This window comes from Columba livia, chromosome 13 (assembly GCF_036013475.1).
Source record: "Columba livia isolate bColLiv1 breed racing homer chromosome 13, bColLiv1.pat.W.v2, whole genome shotgun sequence".
NCBI classification, from domain to species: domain Eukaryota; kingdom Metazoa; phylum Chordata; class Aves; order Columbiformes; family Columbidae; genus Columba; species Columba livia.
In genome coordinates, this window is record NC_088614.1 from 15,876,545 (window position 1) to 15,892,259 (window position 15,715).

The following is a 15,715-nucleotide window of genomic DNA, read 5'->3' on the forward strand; positions in this document are numbered from 1 at the left end:
CTTCTTTCCAGTGTTGCTGGAAGGCACTGCTCAAACAATCCACTTCACTCTTCCAGTCCTTCAGCAGGCAACAGCGCTCAGTCCTTCGCTCAGGTTCTTTCTAGATAAAACCAAATACTTTATGCCAAGTCTTCATCACTGCCAGCTTTGAGAAGCCGTGCACCTGGTATTTCAGTACAAACCGTGCACACAGCTATGACCACTGGGTCCCCACCAGCACCCACTCGCAGCTGTGACAAGGGTGGGCAGCAGCCCTGGCTGGATGCAGGCTGAGCCTATCTGGGGTCTGGGCACTGCGGTGGTGAGCGGCACTGGATGCTACAGAGAGCTAATTAGCAGGTATGGAAGCACCAAAGGGTGATGAATGGCACTTGGTAATGATCTGACATTTAACTGGAGCAACAATGGCGACAGCTGTGATTTGCCCTGATTTGTAGCTGTAAATTGGATGCCTGGAGCCCCCCACACGCTGTTCAGGTGTTGAGGATCAATGTGAGGCCACCAGCAGGCTGTCACCATGAACGCGGTACAGAGCACTGGCTGGTGTGGGGCAGCAGGACCCACGCTTGACCTGGTCCCACCAGCCCCCTACACGCTCCCCACTCAGCCCCATCGACCACGGCCAAGCAACCTGGCCCAGTACAAACCTGTAATACCCAACTTTTGTCTCACACGTTCAAAAGGAAAATACTTGAACAGTCTCCACCAACACACACTTACACCTGTTGATTTTTTCCAAGCTGTCTTTAAATAATCAAAGCAGTGGCACAGGGCACAACCTGGCCCTTCCCCTCTGCATCACCTCACCAAACAGGTGGGGAAAGCAGAGTAAGATAAAATGTATAGACTGAACACTGAAGAAATTATTACACCTGGCAAACAGAAAAGTAATTTAGCTAAGAATAACAGGCAGGGATCACTCCTGCAGGTGTAGGTACAGCCCAGGTGCCTGTAGAGAAGCAGGACAACCTACAGGAGGTTATGGAGCTCCACCTACAAACTGGCCATCTCATCTGAGCTCCGTAACACGGTACGGTCTCAGGGCACTGCGTTTCCCCGTAACAGTTTGGAATAAACTTTTAGATGTTTGTCATAATATTTTGGAATAAACCTTTGAACTGCTGAAAGGCCTCACAGACTATTTTAAAATTACATTTTCATGCAATTATGCATGCTAAGCATAACTGAACCAAAATCTAACATACCTTTCCTCAAAAAAAAAGACAAATTTCATTTAAAGTTCTAGAAAACAGCTAAAATATATCACTTGTGTCTGCCCACACAAATGAATCTGCATCCTTTAGCATGAGCCCAACAGAAAAACGTTATCCATTTTTCACTTGCAAGGTCTTATCTTCATTTCTCAAAATGAGAAGCTCTTCATCGAACATTGCCTGAGACTATTTTGAGTATCATCAATATTTTAAATTTAGAAACGTACCAAATGATGTAATAAATATGAAGTACCAACTGAAAAAGAAAATAAGTACAAATGAAGGTGACCCCTCCTGTCCTGACATTGGTATATTTAGGACCAATTTGTCTTTATGCCTCAGTGCAGTTTATGGTGAGTGACAGATGCTTCTGGCCATCTCAGACCCGAACTTTGGAGGCAGGTAGCATAAAGCATAACACCCCTCTTCGCATCTCATGACTATTTTCACTTTGCGAAAGACTTTGAGCACATGATGCAAGTTCTGTCCGTTTCATCACAATTTTATCACAGTTCATGACCAACCCATGCTCAGCGCTGAAGAAGACACATGAGAAAATAGAGAGAGGTTGGGGCAGAAAATCTGCTGGGTTTGTATCTGTTGTTTTAAGTAACAGACAAATATTATTTTAATTTCTGCTAGGAATAATGCAGATGCTTTTAGGCAAAGAAACACCAGAAGGGAGGAAGTGAAAATGCACACGTTGCATCTCTTCAAAAGGCAGCAGATTCCCCTGCAGGCAAGCATTGGCTCCTGGGATTTTACCCCAGATTCTACCCCCTGCCTGCCGCAGATGGATGGCTGGACGATGAACATACATTCCTCTTGCTCACCAAAACCATTTCACTCGCACGTACTGAATATCAGGCGGTAACCTGCGTTCCTAAGCAACCCCACGCTCACTCCTCGTTCTCCCCGCTCTGCCACCGCTAGACAAGAGGTTTTAATCGCCATTTCACCCTGCACCCAGCGTGCAGGAATCCCAGCGCGGGCAGCCGGGCCCAGCACTGCAGGAAGCAGCATCAGGCAGCTTCACCCTCTGTGTTGTCTTCACCAAGGCATGCAGATTATAACTAAAAGACAGCATTGTTACTTCTGAGTTGTTTATAAAGACAAGTTTGGAAAAAAATAATGTGTCTGTTGCACAGAAAATGCTTGCAAATACAAGCTAAAAATTTATATTCTTGCCAGCAGGTATGGAAACGTTCTTTTAGCAGGACTGAGGGTTAAACCTTTTTCTGACATTTATACTATTCCATGCTGCAAAAAAATCTCTGCAAAGAATAATTGCTCCCACAGGGACCAAACCATGGGTCACAGTTTTTTGCACTTGACGGCAACAGCACGTTGAATGAGATTTTCTATAAAACCTAGACTTAAGCTTGCTGCATAATCACAATGTTTGCCCTAGCTCTAGAAGCTGAACTAAAGCACCACTTCTGCACTGTAATTATTCCACATATGTTCCAAAAACCCATGGGGAAATTTTATTATTCAGGAGAATAAATAGGGTAAAAATAAATGGGTTTTAATTTTAGCCAATTTTTACACTCCTTATGAATTTTCATTTTTCATTTTCAAGTTTAAGTCCATGGGAGAAAGGATTTGCCTTGAAGAAATAATTAAACTTTCATCTTCAGTTATGCTTCTTAGCAAATACCCAGCCACCCACATAGCACATAACACACAAGTGCTATTCAGTGACACAGGATGCCAACATAATCACCAATGCTTCATAATCTTCCTTTCAGTTTCAAATTGAATATTTGAACTTCTGTTCAGCAACACAGAGCAAGCAGAAGTGCAGTAAGGGCTTAGGTTAGAAGGGGGCTGCGGTCTCAATATAGAGCTTAATTGGCCCTCAACACTTTTTTGAATACTTGAACTATTCTTAGAGAATAGTGCAGTAATTCGGTATATGGGATATGGAAACCTGCTGCCTCCAGGATAATAGAAGATTACAACACTCAATTTGTGATGACAATGTCTGAACCAGGTTTAGGCAGCTGCAAAAGTCAGAATTTTTCTGGAAAAGGAAGCTGAAGAAACTGGATTCCATCCAGTTTGTGAAGATGCAGGTGTACTTTGAGACTAAGTCTACCCATGACACCTTCTCCAACTCCTGGGAACATTTCAACGCTCCTTTCTTAATGCAGGGGCCAAACAAACGACTGCACAGGTGCTCTGTAGGCAGGTCACAAAATCTGCACGTCCCCAGGCTCATTCACAAAGAAGCCATCCCCTGTTCACAGGGTCCCGCTGGTCATCCACTGTCCTCCAGCATCCGCGCACCAGCTCTGCAAGCGCTGTGCTTTCGTCACAGAGCTCAGGCTGTTTTCCAACACATGAGCTGGCTGAAGAGAAGGGCAGAAAGACCAAACACCAACACTGGAAATCAGAGGTTAATGCAGACGCATGAGCTGAAATATAGGAACAGATTAATTTTCAATGCTTCTCTTAAACTGCAGTAGGAACAGCAGTTTACCAATCTTCCTGAAGATGCCAAATCTAGCTCCAAGGTCCTAAATCACGACACTGATCCCAAATGCTAAAACCAACATGAAAATGAAGCCCAACTACAGAAAACTACCAGAGAGAAGTTACAACACCCATGCAGGAACTCTTTCATTTAACAGAGACCTCCTCGCCCCACCAGCCTCAAACAACCAACAAGCTCCCCTGTATTCCTAGAGATCAGTAATTCCTACCCAAACAAATTCTAGACCCCTTAGGAATGTCTTATGGACACAAGCCTCTTTGATCTGCAATAGCAGCAGAAACAGCGTTGGACAAGACCTTCTTCAGTGGAACAGTTTTTGTCACACGATACCGACTTCCTTTTCACAAAGACAGAATTTCTGATCAAAACCAGATGATTCGCCTCTCAACACAAACATCTCTGTAACCTCCCCAAACCTTGAGGGATTGGGAAGCCAACTCCTGAATGCAGTTCGCATTTCCAACCCAAACAACACAGTAGTCACAGACATGTTGTTCTTTTCCTCCTTCAAACACAATAAAGACCAAAAATAAAATATCCTGGGGAGTTGACCCAATCTAATGTAAAACACCCAGTGTCAAACCTTCCATTACAGAGCAACTCTAGAGATTAGACAGGCAAAAAACTATTAATAAATCACATCCAACATCCTAAACTTCACACAATCGTAACATATATAACTCATAGATACACCTTGCACCCAAACAACTTCACACAATTTTTACAAATTATCTGCTAAGCCAAGACATAAGAATGTCTGTCCACCTCTGGAACTCAGTGCTGACCAAGAGGACGTAGAAGGTTCATTTTGAAATAAGAAAGTGCAGAAATGCAGCCCAATACTCCTGAAAGACACAACGCTTTACAAGAGGATTGTACCAAGCAAGGGCAACTGTATCTTAAACTAACAGATTAATTTGCAGAGCCCTCAAATATCACATATCTCATTTGTTCTTTTAAATATAGATATTTCAGCAGATGAATTGGAAGACACTCAGTTGTCAGCAAAGGTCTTGGTATCCCTCACTTCCCAAGACTGCCTCAGGCTCAATTTGATCTATTCAGGAAGAGCTGTTAAAAGCGAAATCCAAGTAACCCAGAAATAATGTTGGTTTTTGAGGAGCTCTCAACAGGGGCAAATTCCTTTTAGCAGAAACATCACCTCTGCTGTCTGATATGATTCAAGTTCCTCCCCAATCCTAAATTTCACTTATAGTTCATTTTCCGTCACTTCTGCCTGGCAATTCAAATCTATTCTGGCCTCCTATGCGACCCGACCTTAGTTACACGTGCCGTGTTCAGCTCTGCTCGCACAGCAGAAATGCAACACAATTAAGCTCTAAGACTTCAGCACTAAGCAAACTCCGGTACTCTTGCATCTCTCACTGCAGGCAACCACCTGCAGCTTTGTCCTCTGCAGCTTTCACTGACTGCCCACACATACATTTTTTCAACTATTATTTGTAATCTCAGACCTTAATAAGCATCAAGTGTCATAAACCTACCATTTCCAGACAACACCCAAAACCCCACGATCAAGATTCAGGTCACAAATGTTACACCACTTGAGAGCAACACAACATCCTAAAAATAAGACCAAACTTATCTGCCTGGAGAACCAAACTAAAAAAGATTATCACATATCATCCTGTAAATATAATCCTGACCTGTGGTTTTCGATGCTGCTGATAACAGGTACACTAAAAAAACTACCACCTGCCAAAATAGTTCAGAGTTCTGCACAATTCTTCCCCTAGAGAGATGATGCCACAACAGAAACCCAAACAAAAATCAAACAAGCACAAAAAAGGTAGGTGTTAGAAACGCTGCTTAATAAGCTAGAAGGTGTTACTTGGACACTACAGTGATGAGGGTGCTTTAATAACCAGTTTGGAAAAGAATTTATGCAGGGGGGACATGTTAGCAGCAAGGAACAGAATCTGTGCATTTTCATCTGTCTAAAATGGTTTTGATTTTCAGAATGTCAGTGTGCGACATCATGTTATTCACGTGCAGACTTGGTATTCTACCCATTTCCTTAAAGCTGGGCTTCTAGTCACTGAGCATGGTCACATAGCAGTTCTAGTTATCAAAAGGCGAGGGTCAACGAACACAGAATTCTGATCTGTCTGCTTTGACAGTAATTAGCAAAAATTATCGAACTAAATCTCACAAAGCAGATAAAGCCTCACATATGGCAGAAACTTTGCTTTTGACTTGTCTGAACAAGCATGAACAAAATCCACAGCAAATAATAATCAGTTCAGCCTGCTGTCTTTTACAATGAGTTCCATTTCACATATCTCCAATCTCAGCTTGTCATTAGTAATGCTAATTAGTTCACTATCTCAATGCCACACTAGATTCAGTAAAAACAGATCATTGCTAATTTGAGAGGAAAGCTTGTTCTTTCCTTACTATAAATAAGAGTAATAGTCACTCTACAAATTACCCATAGAAATTAATATTGCTTGTAATTTTCAATCAGATTCAAAATTTAAATAAAATTGCGACCACCTTTTGATATCCAAAAAGATAATAAAAATGTAATTATGAACTATCACAGCACTAACTGGATTAACAACCCTGTAAGGACATACAATGACAGAGTATTTAAAGTTGGGCTATATCTTGCCACGTGAACCAGCCCAGTTCTGTATGCACGCATGTTACACGCATCCATCCATAGGTCTCTTTTGAAGGGAACAATTTTCTAATACCAGCACGGCAATTGTTCTTCAGTATCTGTGGGCTGACAGTTTTTATTTTAAAGTTCTCACACAGTCCAACTGCAGAAATTTTCTGTAGAAGATAAAACCCAATTATCTGGAACTTCAATCACAAGTCACAAAAGAGACCTGTGCCAATTAAACAGCACTCTTCTACACAAAGAGCTAATTAAAGTGACACCCAGGAGGTGAACCAAGCTGTCCTCTACTGAAAGAGAGAACACAGCAGCTTGCCACGGGACCTCCTGCAAAGGGACAACACTGAGACTTTACTGGGAATATACTGGAACTGCTCTGCTCCTCCCCAGCAGCTAATGGAGTCCACCATCAATCACTATGACCACATAAGCCAGCAGTTCAGGTAAATCTGGTCTCAGAGGTTCCAGTGCCCCCACACTCCCCTCCCCAAGAGGTCTCTGTCCCCCACATTTCTCCTCTCAGCTGGGGAGACGGGGAGGGCAGGGTGACTGCTAACGGGTACGTGTTTATCAGGGCTGGGGCAGCTGGAACCTCTTACAGTGGATTTATCACGGAGAAGCAGCACTCCTAAAGCAGACCAGGCGCTGAGACAGGAGGTCTCCATCCTCGCCCCCACTTCTGCTCAGTCGAGTGCGTGCACATGTGCATTTCTCCCTCCGGGGGTCACAGAAGAGGAACAATACTCACGGGTTTTCTAAACCAATTTTTAAATTCGGATTTATTTTAAGACTATTTACAACTTCAATACAGCTGGATTAGGAAATCAGCAGAGACAGTCTAATTTAAAACATCAAAGGACCAGCTGTACCTGAGGGCAGGTGGGCAGGAGAGGAAGGCTGCAGCAAGTGTTTCTCTGAATCCTGTCGCTCTTCCCAGCAGAGACATTATATCCAACGTCCGTCTGGGCACGGGACACCCAAGATTCAGGGGCTCGCTTGACCTCGGCAATTAGTAGCTCCCCAACACATGCTGTCAGAGCTGCCCTAAACTGCCTATCTGGCCCTGGACTGCTCTAGGTCATTTGGTACCAGCGTTTTTAGGAAGGGCTGGGTGACCCTGAGCTGTCGTCTCCATTGGGTACAAAACTCCAGCTCAGCCGGTCGCTCCCACACTGGGAGCAGAAACCTACATTTAAAAACCCATCACCTCTAATTGTGAGGCAGCTTTGGGAAACAAGGCAGTCAAGCCATTTTCAGGCTACACAATGTTGGCAACTGCTTAAAACAAATTAAAGAAAAAAAGAAAAGAAAATCACATTTCAGTACCTGAGCAGACTGATGTGCTGATTGAGATTAATGCAGTGCTGGTCTCTTGTTTAATAAAAATAAATTCCGTAAACAAATACCAGTGAGGATCATAGTCCAATTCAACACCATCCCCACGTCAAAAAGCAACTGTGAAGAATTCACCCGTGTATTTTTGTCAGCTGCAATGGGCATTCTTGTTTACTATCCACACATGCTTATGTGAAGGACTTACAAGGGCTATGCTTGAGCTGGAATTCTAAATACAAAACCTGCATTGTGAGAAAACCAGAAATATTTCTAAAGATTATTTGCTGCAGAAGTCCGTGACTTTCTCAAGAACATTCAAAGAGCAAAAGCTATCAGGAGACGGTAAGTGGCAAATCCTGATTAGCGAAAATAATCAGCATTTCACTAAAACGAAATGCCCAAAGGAAAATAAAATTATTCTGGCTATTTTGTCTTCTCTAGTGAAATAACATACATGTTTTATTTTCAGTTTGTTCCACTGAAGCAGAGGAGAAAGAGATAAATGAAAGATGAGAGCCATAATCCATGAGAGCACTCTCAGACTTCCACAGATAGTGAAATTTAACATTGACAGATGTGACAGGAACTCATCTCAGAATCTAAGCTCTGCTTTGGAATCGAGACAGCACTGAAAAGAATAGGGATAAAGAACGCCTATCAGCCTCAGCTGGTAAGAGAAGCAAGGTGTAAAAATAGTCTGTATTGTAAACCAAGAAGGAAAAAGCTCTGTAGCCGCTTTCTTGCCATTTTATTCTTCAAATTGTTGCTGTTACAGCAGAGTGGAGTTTAGGTTTAGTATTAACTACTACAAAATCCCCACAATAATTTGTATGGTTGTACAGACCTAATGATCCACTGCGGTATATACAGAGGGGGCACCTCTATACAGCTGGGCAACAAGCTTTTGATTTGGCTGGTACGCTCTACATAAATTCCAGCCCTCAGCCCCATTCAACCACATCTGGAGAAGCTCAGCATCACACTTGGGAATCTCTCCAGCTGGCTGGTGGTAACCGGCTGCTGCTCCATCTCTTGTACCAACCTTCACACCAAGGCATGCAAGGGCATAAAAAAGAAACACAGGCAAACCTCACAGGGAGGAAAGCAGACACAGGGAGATGAAGCGGCTTCCCATAGCACGCCAGCAATAAAACCATCAGTGCCTGAGCAGTGCCCAAGAGCTACAGACTCACGTATCCTCTGAGCGGGTACGGTCAGATTCTTCTTACTTTGCTGTTTCACTGATGGAAACAACATGCAAAGTACTGTTACCCACATCCGACGCCACACATCACACTACCTGCCCTTTACAGTAGCTAATTCCTCCTTTGTTTTAGAAGAGCCCACTCTACATGATCAGGATCCACGTTTTTGGATCCTAAGTTCTGCAGTTGTGAGTATCTGCATGGTAACAGTGTTCAGCAGCTTTAGAGCCTTCAGAGATAGTTAAATAATCCAGGGAGATTTAGGACAAGGGAATGAGTGTTTAGGTCTGTCTTAGTTCTGCCCAGTATCATCAATGTAATGATGACTACACTATCAATTAATGAATTCAGGACTGTGTACACGCTCCTATCACAGGGCCTGCAGTGCCAGTAAGAACAGGATAAAACCCCAAGAAAACAGGCAACATGCACAACAGCTGCGTGTCCGACACTGTGGGTGTCGCAAGTTGCTCTTCTGTTGACACAGCATACACTTCCATGCCAGTCCCAATCAGATCAACGACTCCTAGGAGCCATCCCCATCTTAACATTGTTCTCTCCAATAAAAAAAGGAACAAATAAGAAAATGAACGGAAGAGTCAAAACCTCATTTGGTAAATACTAAGCAGATGAAGAGGCAATGCTCTATAAATTAATAAAAAAATAACCTAGAGAAGGTATCTCCAGCGCTTTAGAGCATCCTCAAACAGATGACTGCAGGTCCTAAGTAGTACTTCAAGTGTATATATCTATATAGACACAAAACATTTTTGTTTACCTATAAACACTTAAATCACAAATTTTTTTTCACACACTTCTTGAGCTAGAGATTTCTTTTATCACTTTGCTGTATTTCAACAATATATTCATTACAGAGCAGTTTCATAATTAAAAGCCTTTAATTAAAGAAGATTAATTAAACATGAGATAAGCACAACTATACACACTTCAGAGAAAATCCAGAATCTGACCTACCAAAATGACTTTAAACGCAATTACACATGCTGTGAACTACTGTTTGTAGATAATTGCCTTGGCTGTCTCCTTAAAGTCAACCGACTACATAGTAAAGTTAAATAACATCAAACCCAAAAAAAAGACGTCAGGGCTGATTGGACTTACAGTGAAATGCGTACATTTTTCATTTATCTCAGCATTAACACATTACTGGTTCAAAGTCATTTACCAGGGGACCTAAATAGTGACGAGTACTTCCAGCATATTTCTGAAGATAGCTTTCAACCCTCAAAATAAAAATTATTATCTTATCTAGAGATTTCTCAATAATTTACTTAATTTCCTTCAAACTACTTCTCAGAGAATAATCCCAATCCTAAAAATATAACCGGCTTTATATATTGTCGACTCTTAGATACATTTGCTAGAGTATTTTAACATTTTCTTGCTGCATGATACAGTAGAATTAAAATTGCTCATTCTTAATAAGAAGGCTACTTAACTGAATGAAGAAAGAAAAGGCAATGCTTAGGTCCTACATGTAATAATGGAAAATATTAATTGCATTTGAGATCTCTGGCATTAGTCTGCCTAGCAGACAGGGTCAGATCAGCTTTGCACCCAAAACCACATATTCTATGTCAAAGAATGAAGTAAAGCAATAGGAAGGTGAGTTTACTGGTCACATTTCAAGAGGTATCCATATTAATTTCAAAAATTCATAATTTCACAGCTATCAGTAGGAACTGCAAATGCACCTGGGGAAGGGGTCACTCAATTCAGAAAACTTGCACAAAGGAGCCCTAGAAACGTCTGAAAATGAAAACCTTTATTCAGTGTTAATTGATCTCTTAAATACAAGTAGGAATACTTTTGACAAACCTATACAGACTAAGAATTTTTGTTCTCTGCACCCTTAGATTTCGGATGTACCAAAGCTGCCCGATGCAAGCTATCCAGCCTGTTGACAACAAATAAAACCAAAAAACACCCCACCTCCACAAACTACAAAAAGAACCAAAACCACAAAAACCACACACAAACCCACCTTAAAAACTCTGCTGTTTCATTGAAGATTGTCTATTTTCGGATGTTACCTATTTTTAGGTCTTTAAAAGTTCGCTTCTTAGACTACGTTAATGAGTTTATCTGCATATAGAGATTTCCTAGACTGTTTTCTAACTTCATTTATAAACTACATATTTCTTGCCAGAAGGGTGCGGAAATGATGGTTCTACATTTTGAGGACCCTTTTCCCCTAAGCAACAAGGGAACAGAAACTGCAGCACAGGGATGAATTCCACCAGCAACAGAAACTGAAGTTCTAACTATATTCTTCAAGGCATATGCTACAGAGTTAGCCTGCCAAGGCCTCTTTCATTAGTGAAACAGCCTCAAACTCATTCAAGAAGTATAACCTATCAAGACATATGGAACAACAGGAGGCAATTTTACATAGGTTTAACAGACAGTTGCCTAATTTATTTACTTTTCTTTAACTGAAAGACAGAAAGAATCTTTTCCAAACATTGATGTGTATGGAAGAAGCAAGACAGAGAAGACTGGAAGCACTGGAGTGAAAATGCCATGTATCTCATAGCCTTACAGAAGAGCGTATACATGTGTAGTTGTCGCATGACATATGAACTAAACTGCCACGATAATGACACTTAAAAGCACTTGAGAACAAACTCTGTTCTACGGAAATTTTTGATTACGATTGACTTCAAGAACCAAAATTTTACTATCAGCATGTGTAGCATGGGCAGTGAGTAAAATGAACATGAATACAAGGTTCATTAGTGAAGTTAATGAGGGAATGCATATAACAATATTTTTCCTGTTACCTGGTGGTATACGTAACTGCAACATGAAGCACAAATTACAGGTATGAGACTATAGAGTCTGCAGATATTGCAGCTGTTTAGAAGTAACATCGTTTTTCCATATTGCATATCTTTGAAGGGCATTGTTTGTATTTTGAGCTACCCTGAAATCCTGATGACAAATATTGAGGTCACTTTATTTTCCCCTCGCTGGGTGCTGAATTAGCCTGCTTACTAACGTTTGAAAAATCACTGTCAAGAAACAACACTGACTGAGATATTACTGCTATTTTCTATTTCTTCTTTACACAGTCTGAAAAATGAAAATATTGTATGTAAGCTAAAAATAAATGGATTTGGTGATCAAAATTGTGCTTTATAAGACAGGCTGCTGATGATCTAATGTAAATATTGATTTAAAAGAGGAGGCAATGTTTTCCTTGTAGCTAGACAGATCACTAGTGTATCAGTTTGGAGCAGCCAATCCTGCCGATATCTGCCTGTACTGCATGTTTTCTTCAATATAAGAGATATATGCTGTATTCTTAATGATTTCTTAACAGCTGTAGTAACATCCATTACATTTGTGAAATGAGGTCCTCGTACAGGCTAAGTACAGGTAAAGCTGACGTGTAATGGCAGGCAAGATGTAATTGAACCCAGGTTTTTATAAGGTTCTTAAACTCTCATACATGGCAGTCTTCTAAGCATAACAAGCATAAAGGCAATGTTTATCCATAAACATGATTTTACTGGATGGCTTCAAACAATAATAGCAGCTATTTTGTAAAGCTTCTGTAAATTACTAAAACTCCAGGAAGAGAATTATGCTATACCAAAAAATAATCAACCATCATCAAATACATGTTTGAAACTGATGAAGTACCACCTCAAAATAATAAAATGATGCTTACAAGAGTCTTCAAACAGCAATGAGCTCTCAGTCTCAACTGAATCAACGCTACTGCTTTGCCTCAACTATTGCTTCTATCCCTACTACAGAGAGATTTTCTCCTTTTTATGACAATTATTGAAAGAACTCTTACCTCTCCAGCTCGTATTCTTTCATTCCTGCTTTTACTGCCTTCATTACCTGTAAGATACATATTAACATGGGACATTCATAGCAGGAGGGAATCTCATATTTATAAATTTATGACTTATGACCAGGTATCTCCCGAGGAACCTATATTACAAAAATATAATCTGTACTTCATTTACATTTACATCAGTAAATGCACTTTAAAACTACATTAAAAATCAAACTCATTTTAATCTTTATAAATGTCTGCAGTCTCCAGCAATAAAGCAAGTTTAATTGCCAAACTTCTATATCCTAATGAAGTGCAGCTCATCCAAATACCAACGCTTAATTCTGAAAGCTCTGGTGAACTTGGCAGCAAGTCGTTTTGTTCTACTTTTAGGAAACAGCAGCAAAACAAAACTGTGAATTGGAATATACTACAGAGGAAGACTCTCTTTTATACTTTGCAGTCTGAATCAACAGAAAACTACTAGAGTCAACACTGTTTTACAACCCACAAGTCTGATTTTTGTTCTCACATTTGCTGGGAATGTGCACCAGTTCTATTCCTTTGCCTATTTCTGTATTATAAAAGTTCTAGGCAGCTGCTCTATGCTAGACATTCTCTCAGATGTGGTAAGATAATGTTAACAGTCAATTGTTAACGGTTGGACCTGATGATCTTAAAGGTCTTTTCCAACCAAAACAATTCTAAGATTCTATAAGATTATTCAAGGATGATGAAGGACCAAGGAGAATGAATGGAAATGACTATCCCTAGACTTTGCAATTTTACAATATTCATTTTAAGATATTTTTACACTTCACAGTGCAGAAATGTGAGGAGCAGGAGCAAAGGAAACAGCTGAGTCAGTAACCTCATCACCCACTTTTACGCAAGCTCCCTCTGGTCATCACTCAGAAGTCACGGCATCCCTGCATCACTATGTGGAGCACAGGACCGACCCACAAGTTAATTCTCTCATCAATACCAGTAGGACAATATGACCCCACTGGTCCACTGCTAGGTCCAACCTGAGTGGCCTTCCTGAGCGCGTGGCTGTGTCTTCACCAGGTTGCTACATCAACAGAACAGCATCGTGAAGCACTGTTCTGGGGGACATACCCATCTCTGAGGAGCCCCCTGAAGAACCCTTGCACTACCCCCCACTGCATGGAAACGCTCCTTCAGTCTGCAAAGAACTGGAGAGAGTAACCTGCTAGTTAAACTCTTCAGAACTGCACATGCTGCCAAGGGCCAGAAGAATAATCTCCCTGATCTCTTCTTTCTCCATCACTATACAGGAATTTGTGCACACAAGACAGATAGATTGCAAGCAGGTCACCTTCTGCTGGGGGCTCCAGCTCTTATCCAAAACCACACTTCATTTCTCACACATCACAAATGCACCAGTGAGTTCAAGGACAATGCAAGGTATATTACTGGGCTGTAATAGGAGGGATATTATCCTCTTATTTCTATCCAGCCTTTCCATTATTTTATTACTAAGCAATTCAGGGTTGCTGGGAACATTTTCTGAGTACCACTGCTACACTAAGAGCAAAAATTATTAACAGTAAAGGATCCATTACCTCTTTATGAGCTTCACTGGAGATTTTATTGGTGTAGCGCAGAACTTCCAACTCCATGTCTGTCTTAATCACACGACTTAAAGAAAAGTAGAACAGGTATCAGGTTAGGTTGTGACTTCACAGCTTAAGAATACGAAATTTAAAAAACCTGAAAATAATATGCATCACCTATGGCAAAATTAGATCAAGTACACCTCAAGAACAAAGAGCTATTGCGGTATTCATGACAGCAAAGTTCTGTCGGCAATTGATTCACCATTAGCAAAACAATCTTACAAAGGTAAGTCGCAAGCATTTCAAACACTGGCCTGCATTATTTTAATACTAATAAACGAGTGGCCCAACCAACACTTTTTCAGCTCATTTGACAATACATGAGGAACAAAAGCAATGTATTTCTGCATTGGTCATGACTCAAACACTACTTCAAACAGAACAATTCTACAAGCATACTTTATTTACCTTTTAACACAATTTGAAACTAGTTTACACAATGAAATTCCCAGAGCTCTAGAATTTCTATTCAGCACAATCCCAGCTCCCACCTACTTGCAATACTTCAAAAGGCAGGAGGAGGGGTGTGTGAAGAAATGCTACTTCTGTTTGGTATTTAAAAACTCAAAACATGAAATTCAGAAACCACAGCAGCAGCAGTTACAGCCACAGTGTCCATTTTCCTTCACATGCTTCTGGGGGAAAATAAAATCAAAGCAAATCAATCCCCCCCAAAACCCCATCCTGTTCTTCATGCATTATGAGATATTGAATTTGTGTCTCTTTATGAGCCTTGTTACTCTGTTCTGAACCCATCTCAAAAGTTTACCATTAAACTCTTACCTACTTACACTGCTTTCTACCATGTATTTCAAATAAAAGCGGTTATTTGCTGTGACATGAACAGGAAAGCAGACACACTTCCAACACCTTCTATTAAAAGCCACCAACTCTTACCACTTGTACACACAGTGATTTCCTAATATTTCTCGCAGCCATCTCAAAGGCAGCCGTGCAGTACAAACTTACTGCTCACAAAGAACAAAACTACATCTATTGAATTGCATGAAAATATTTAAATTGTATTTTCCAGCTCTAGAGCTTGCAGCAGTTATATATATATATATATATATATATATACACATATATAAAAAGTACCGCAACTGCTATATTTTGAAACCGCCACCAAGACCCTCCTTTTTTATTCTAACATGCTCCTACTCACACTGCTGTGGAAAATTATTTACTGTATTTCTGCTCCTGTAGTTTGTTTTAATGAGTCCAGAAACATGTTTCTCAGCCACCAGTGCCTCTGATGTGCGATAAGAGCATTTCCCACAGACCACGACCCATCGCTGTGTGGCACAGACACTCCCCTTCAAACACAACTTCTCTGGCAAGAGTGAAGGTAAAAATGCTG

General features: G+C 40.8%; 1 protein-coding gene across 5 annotated transcripts in view; it reads right to left on the reverse strand.

Annotated features, from left to right (window-relative positions):
• The window catches only part of PEPD (peptidase D), a 227,865-nt gene that overhangs the window by 80,729 nt on the left and 131,421 nt on the right, over positions 1-15,715 (reverse strand). For all 5 annotated transcript variants that reach the window (XM_065028417.1, XM_065028413.1, XM_065028418.1 and 2 more), the window contains 2 exons: positions 14,302-14,377; positions 12,731-12,777 (listed from right to left, as the gene is read on the reverse strand). In XM_065028417.1, the coding sequence (XP_064884489.1) occupies positions 12,731-12,777; positions 14,302-14,377 (123 nt within the window). The remainder of the gene's footprint in view (positions 1-12,730; positions 12,778-14,301; positions 14,378-15,715) is intronic.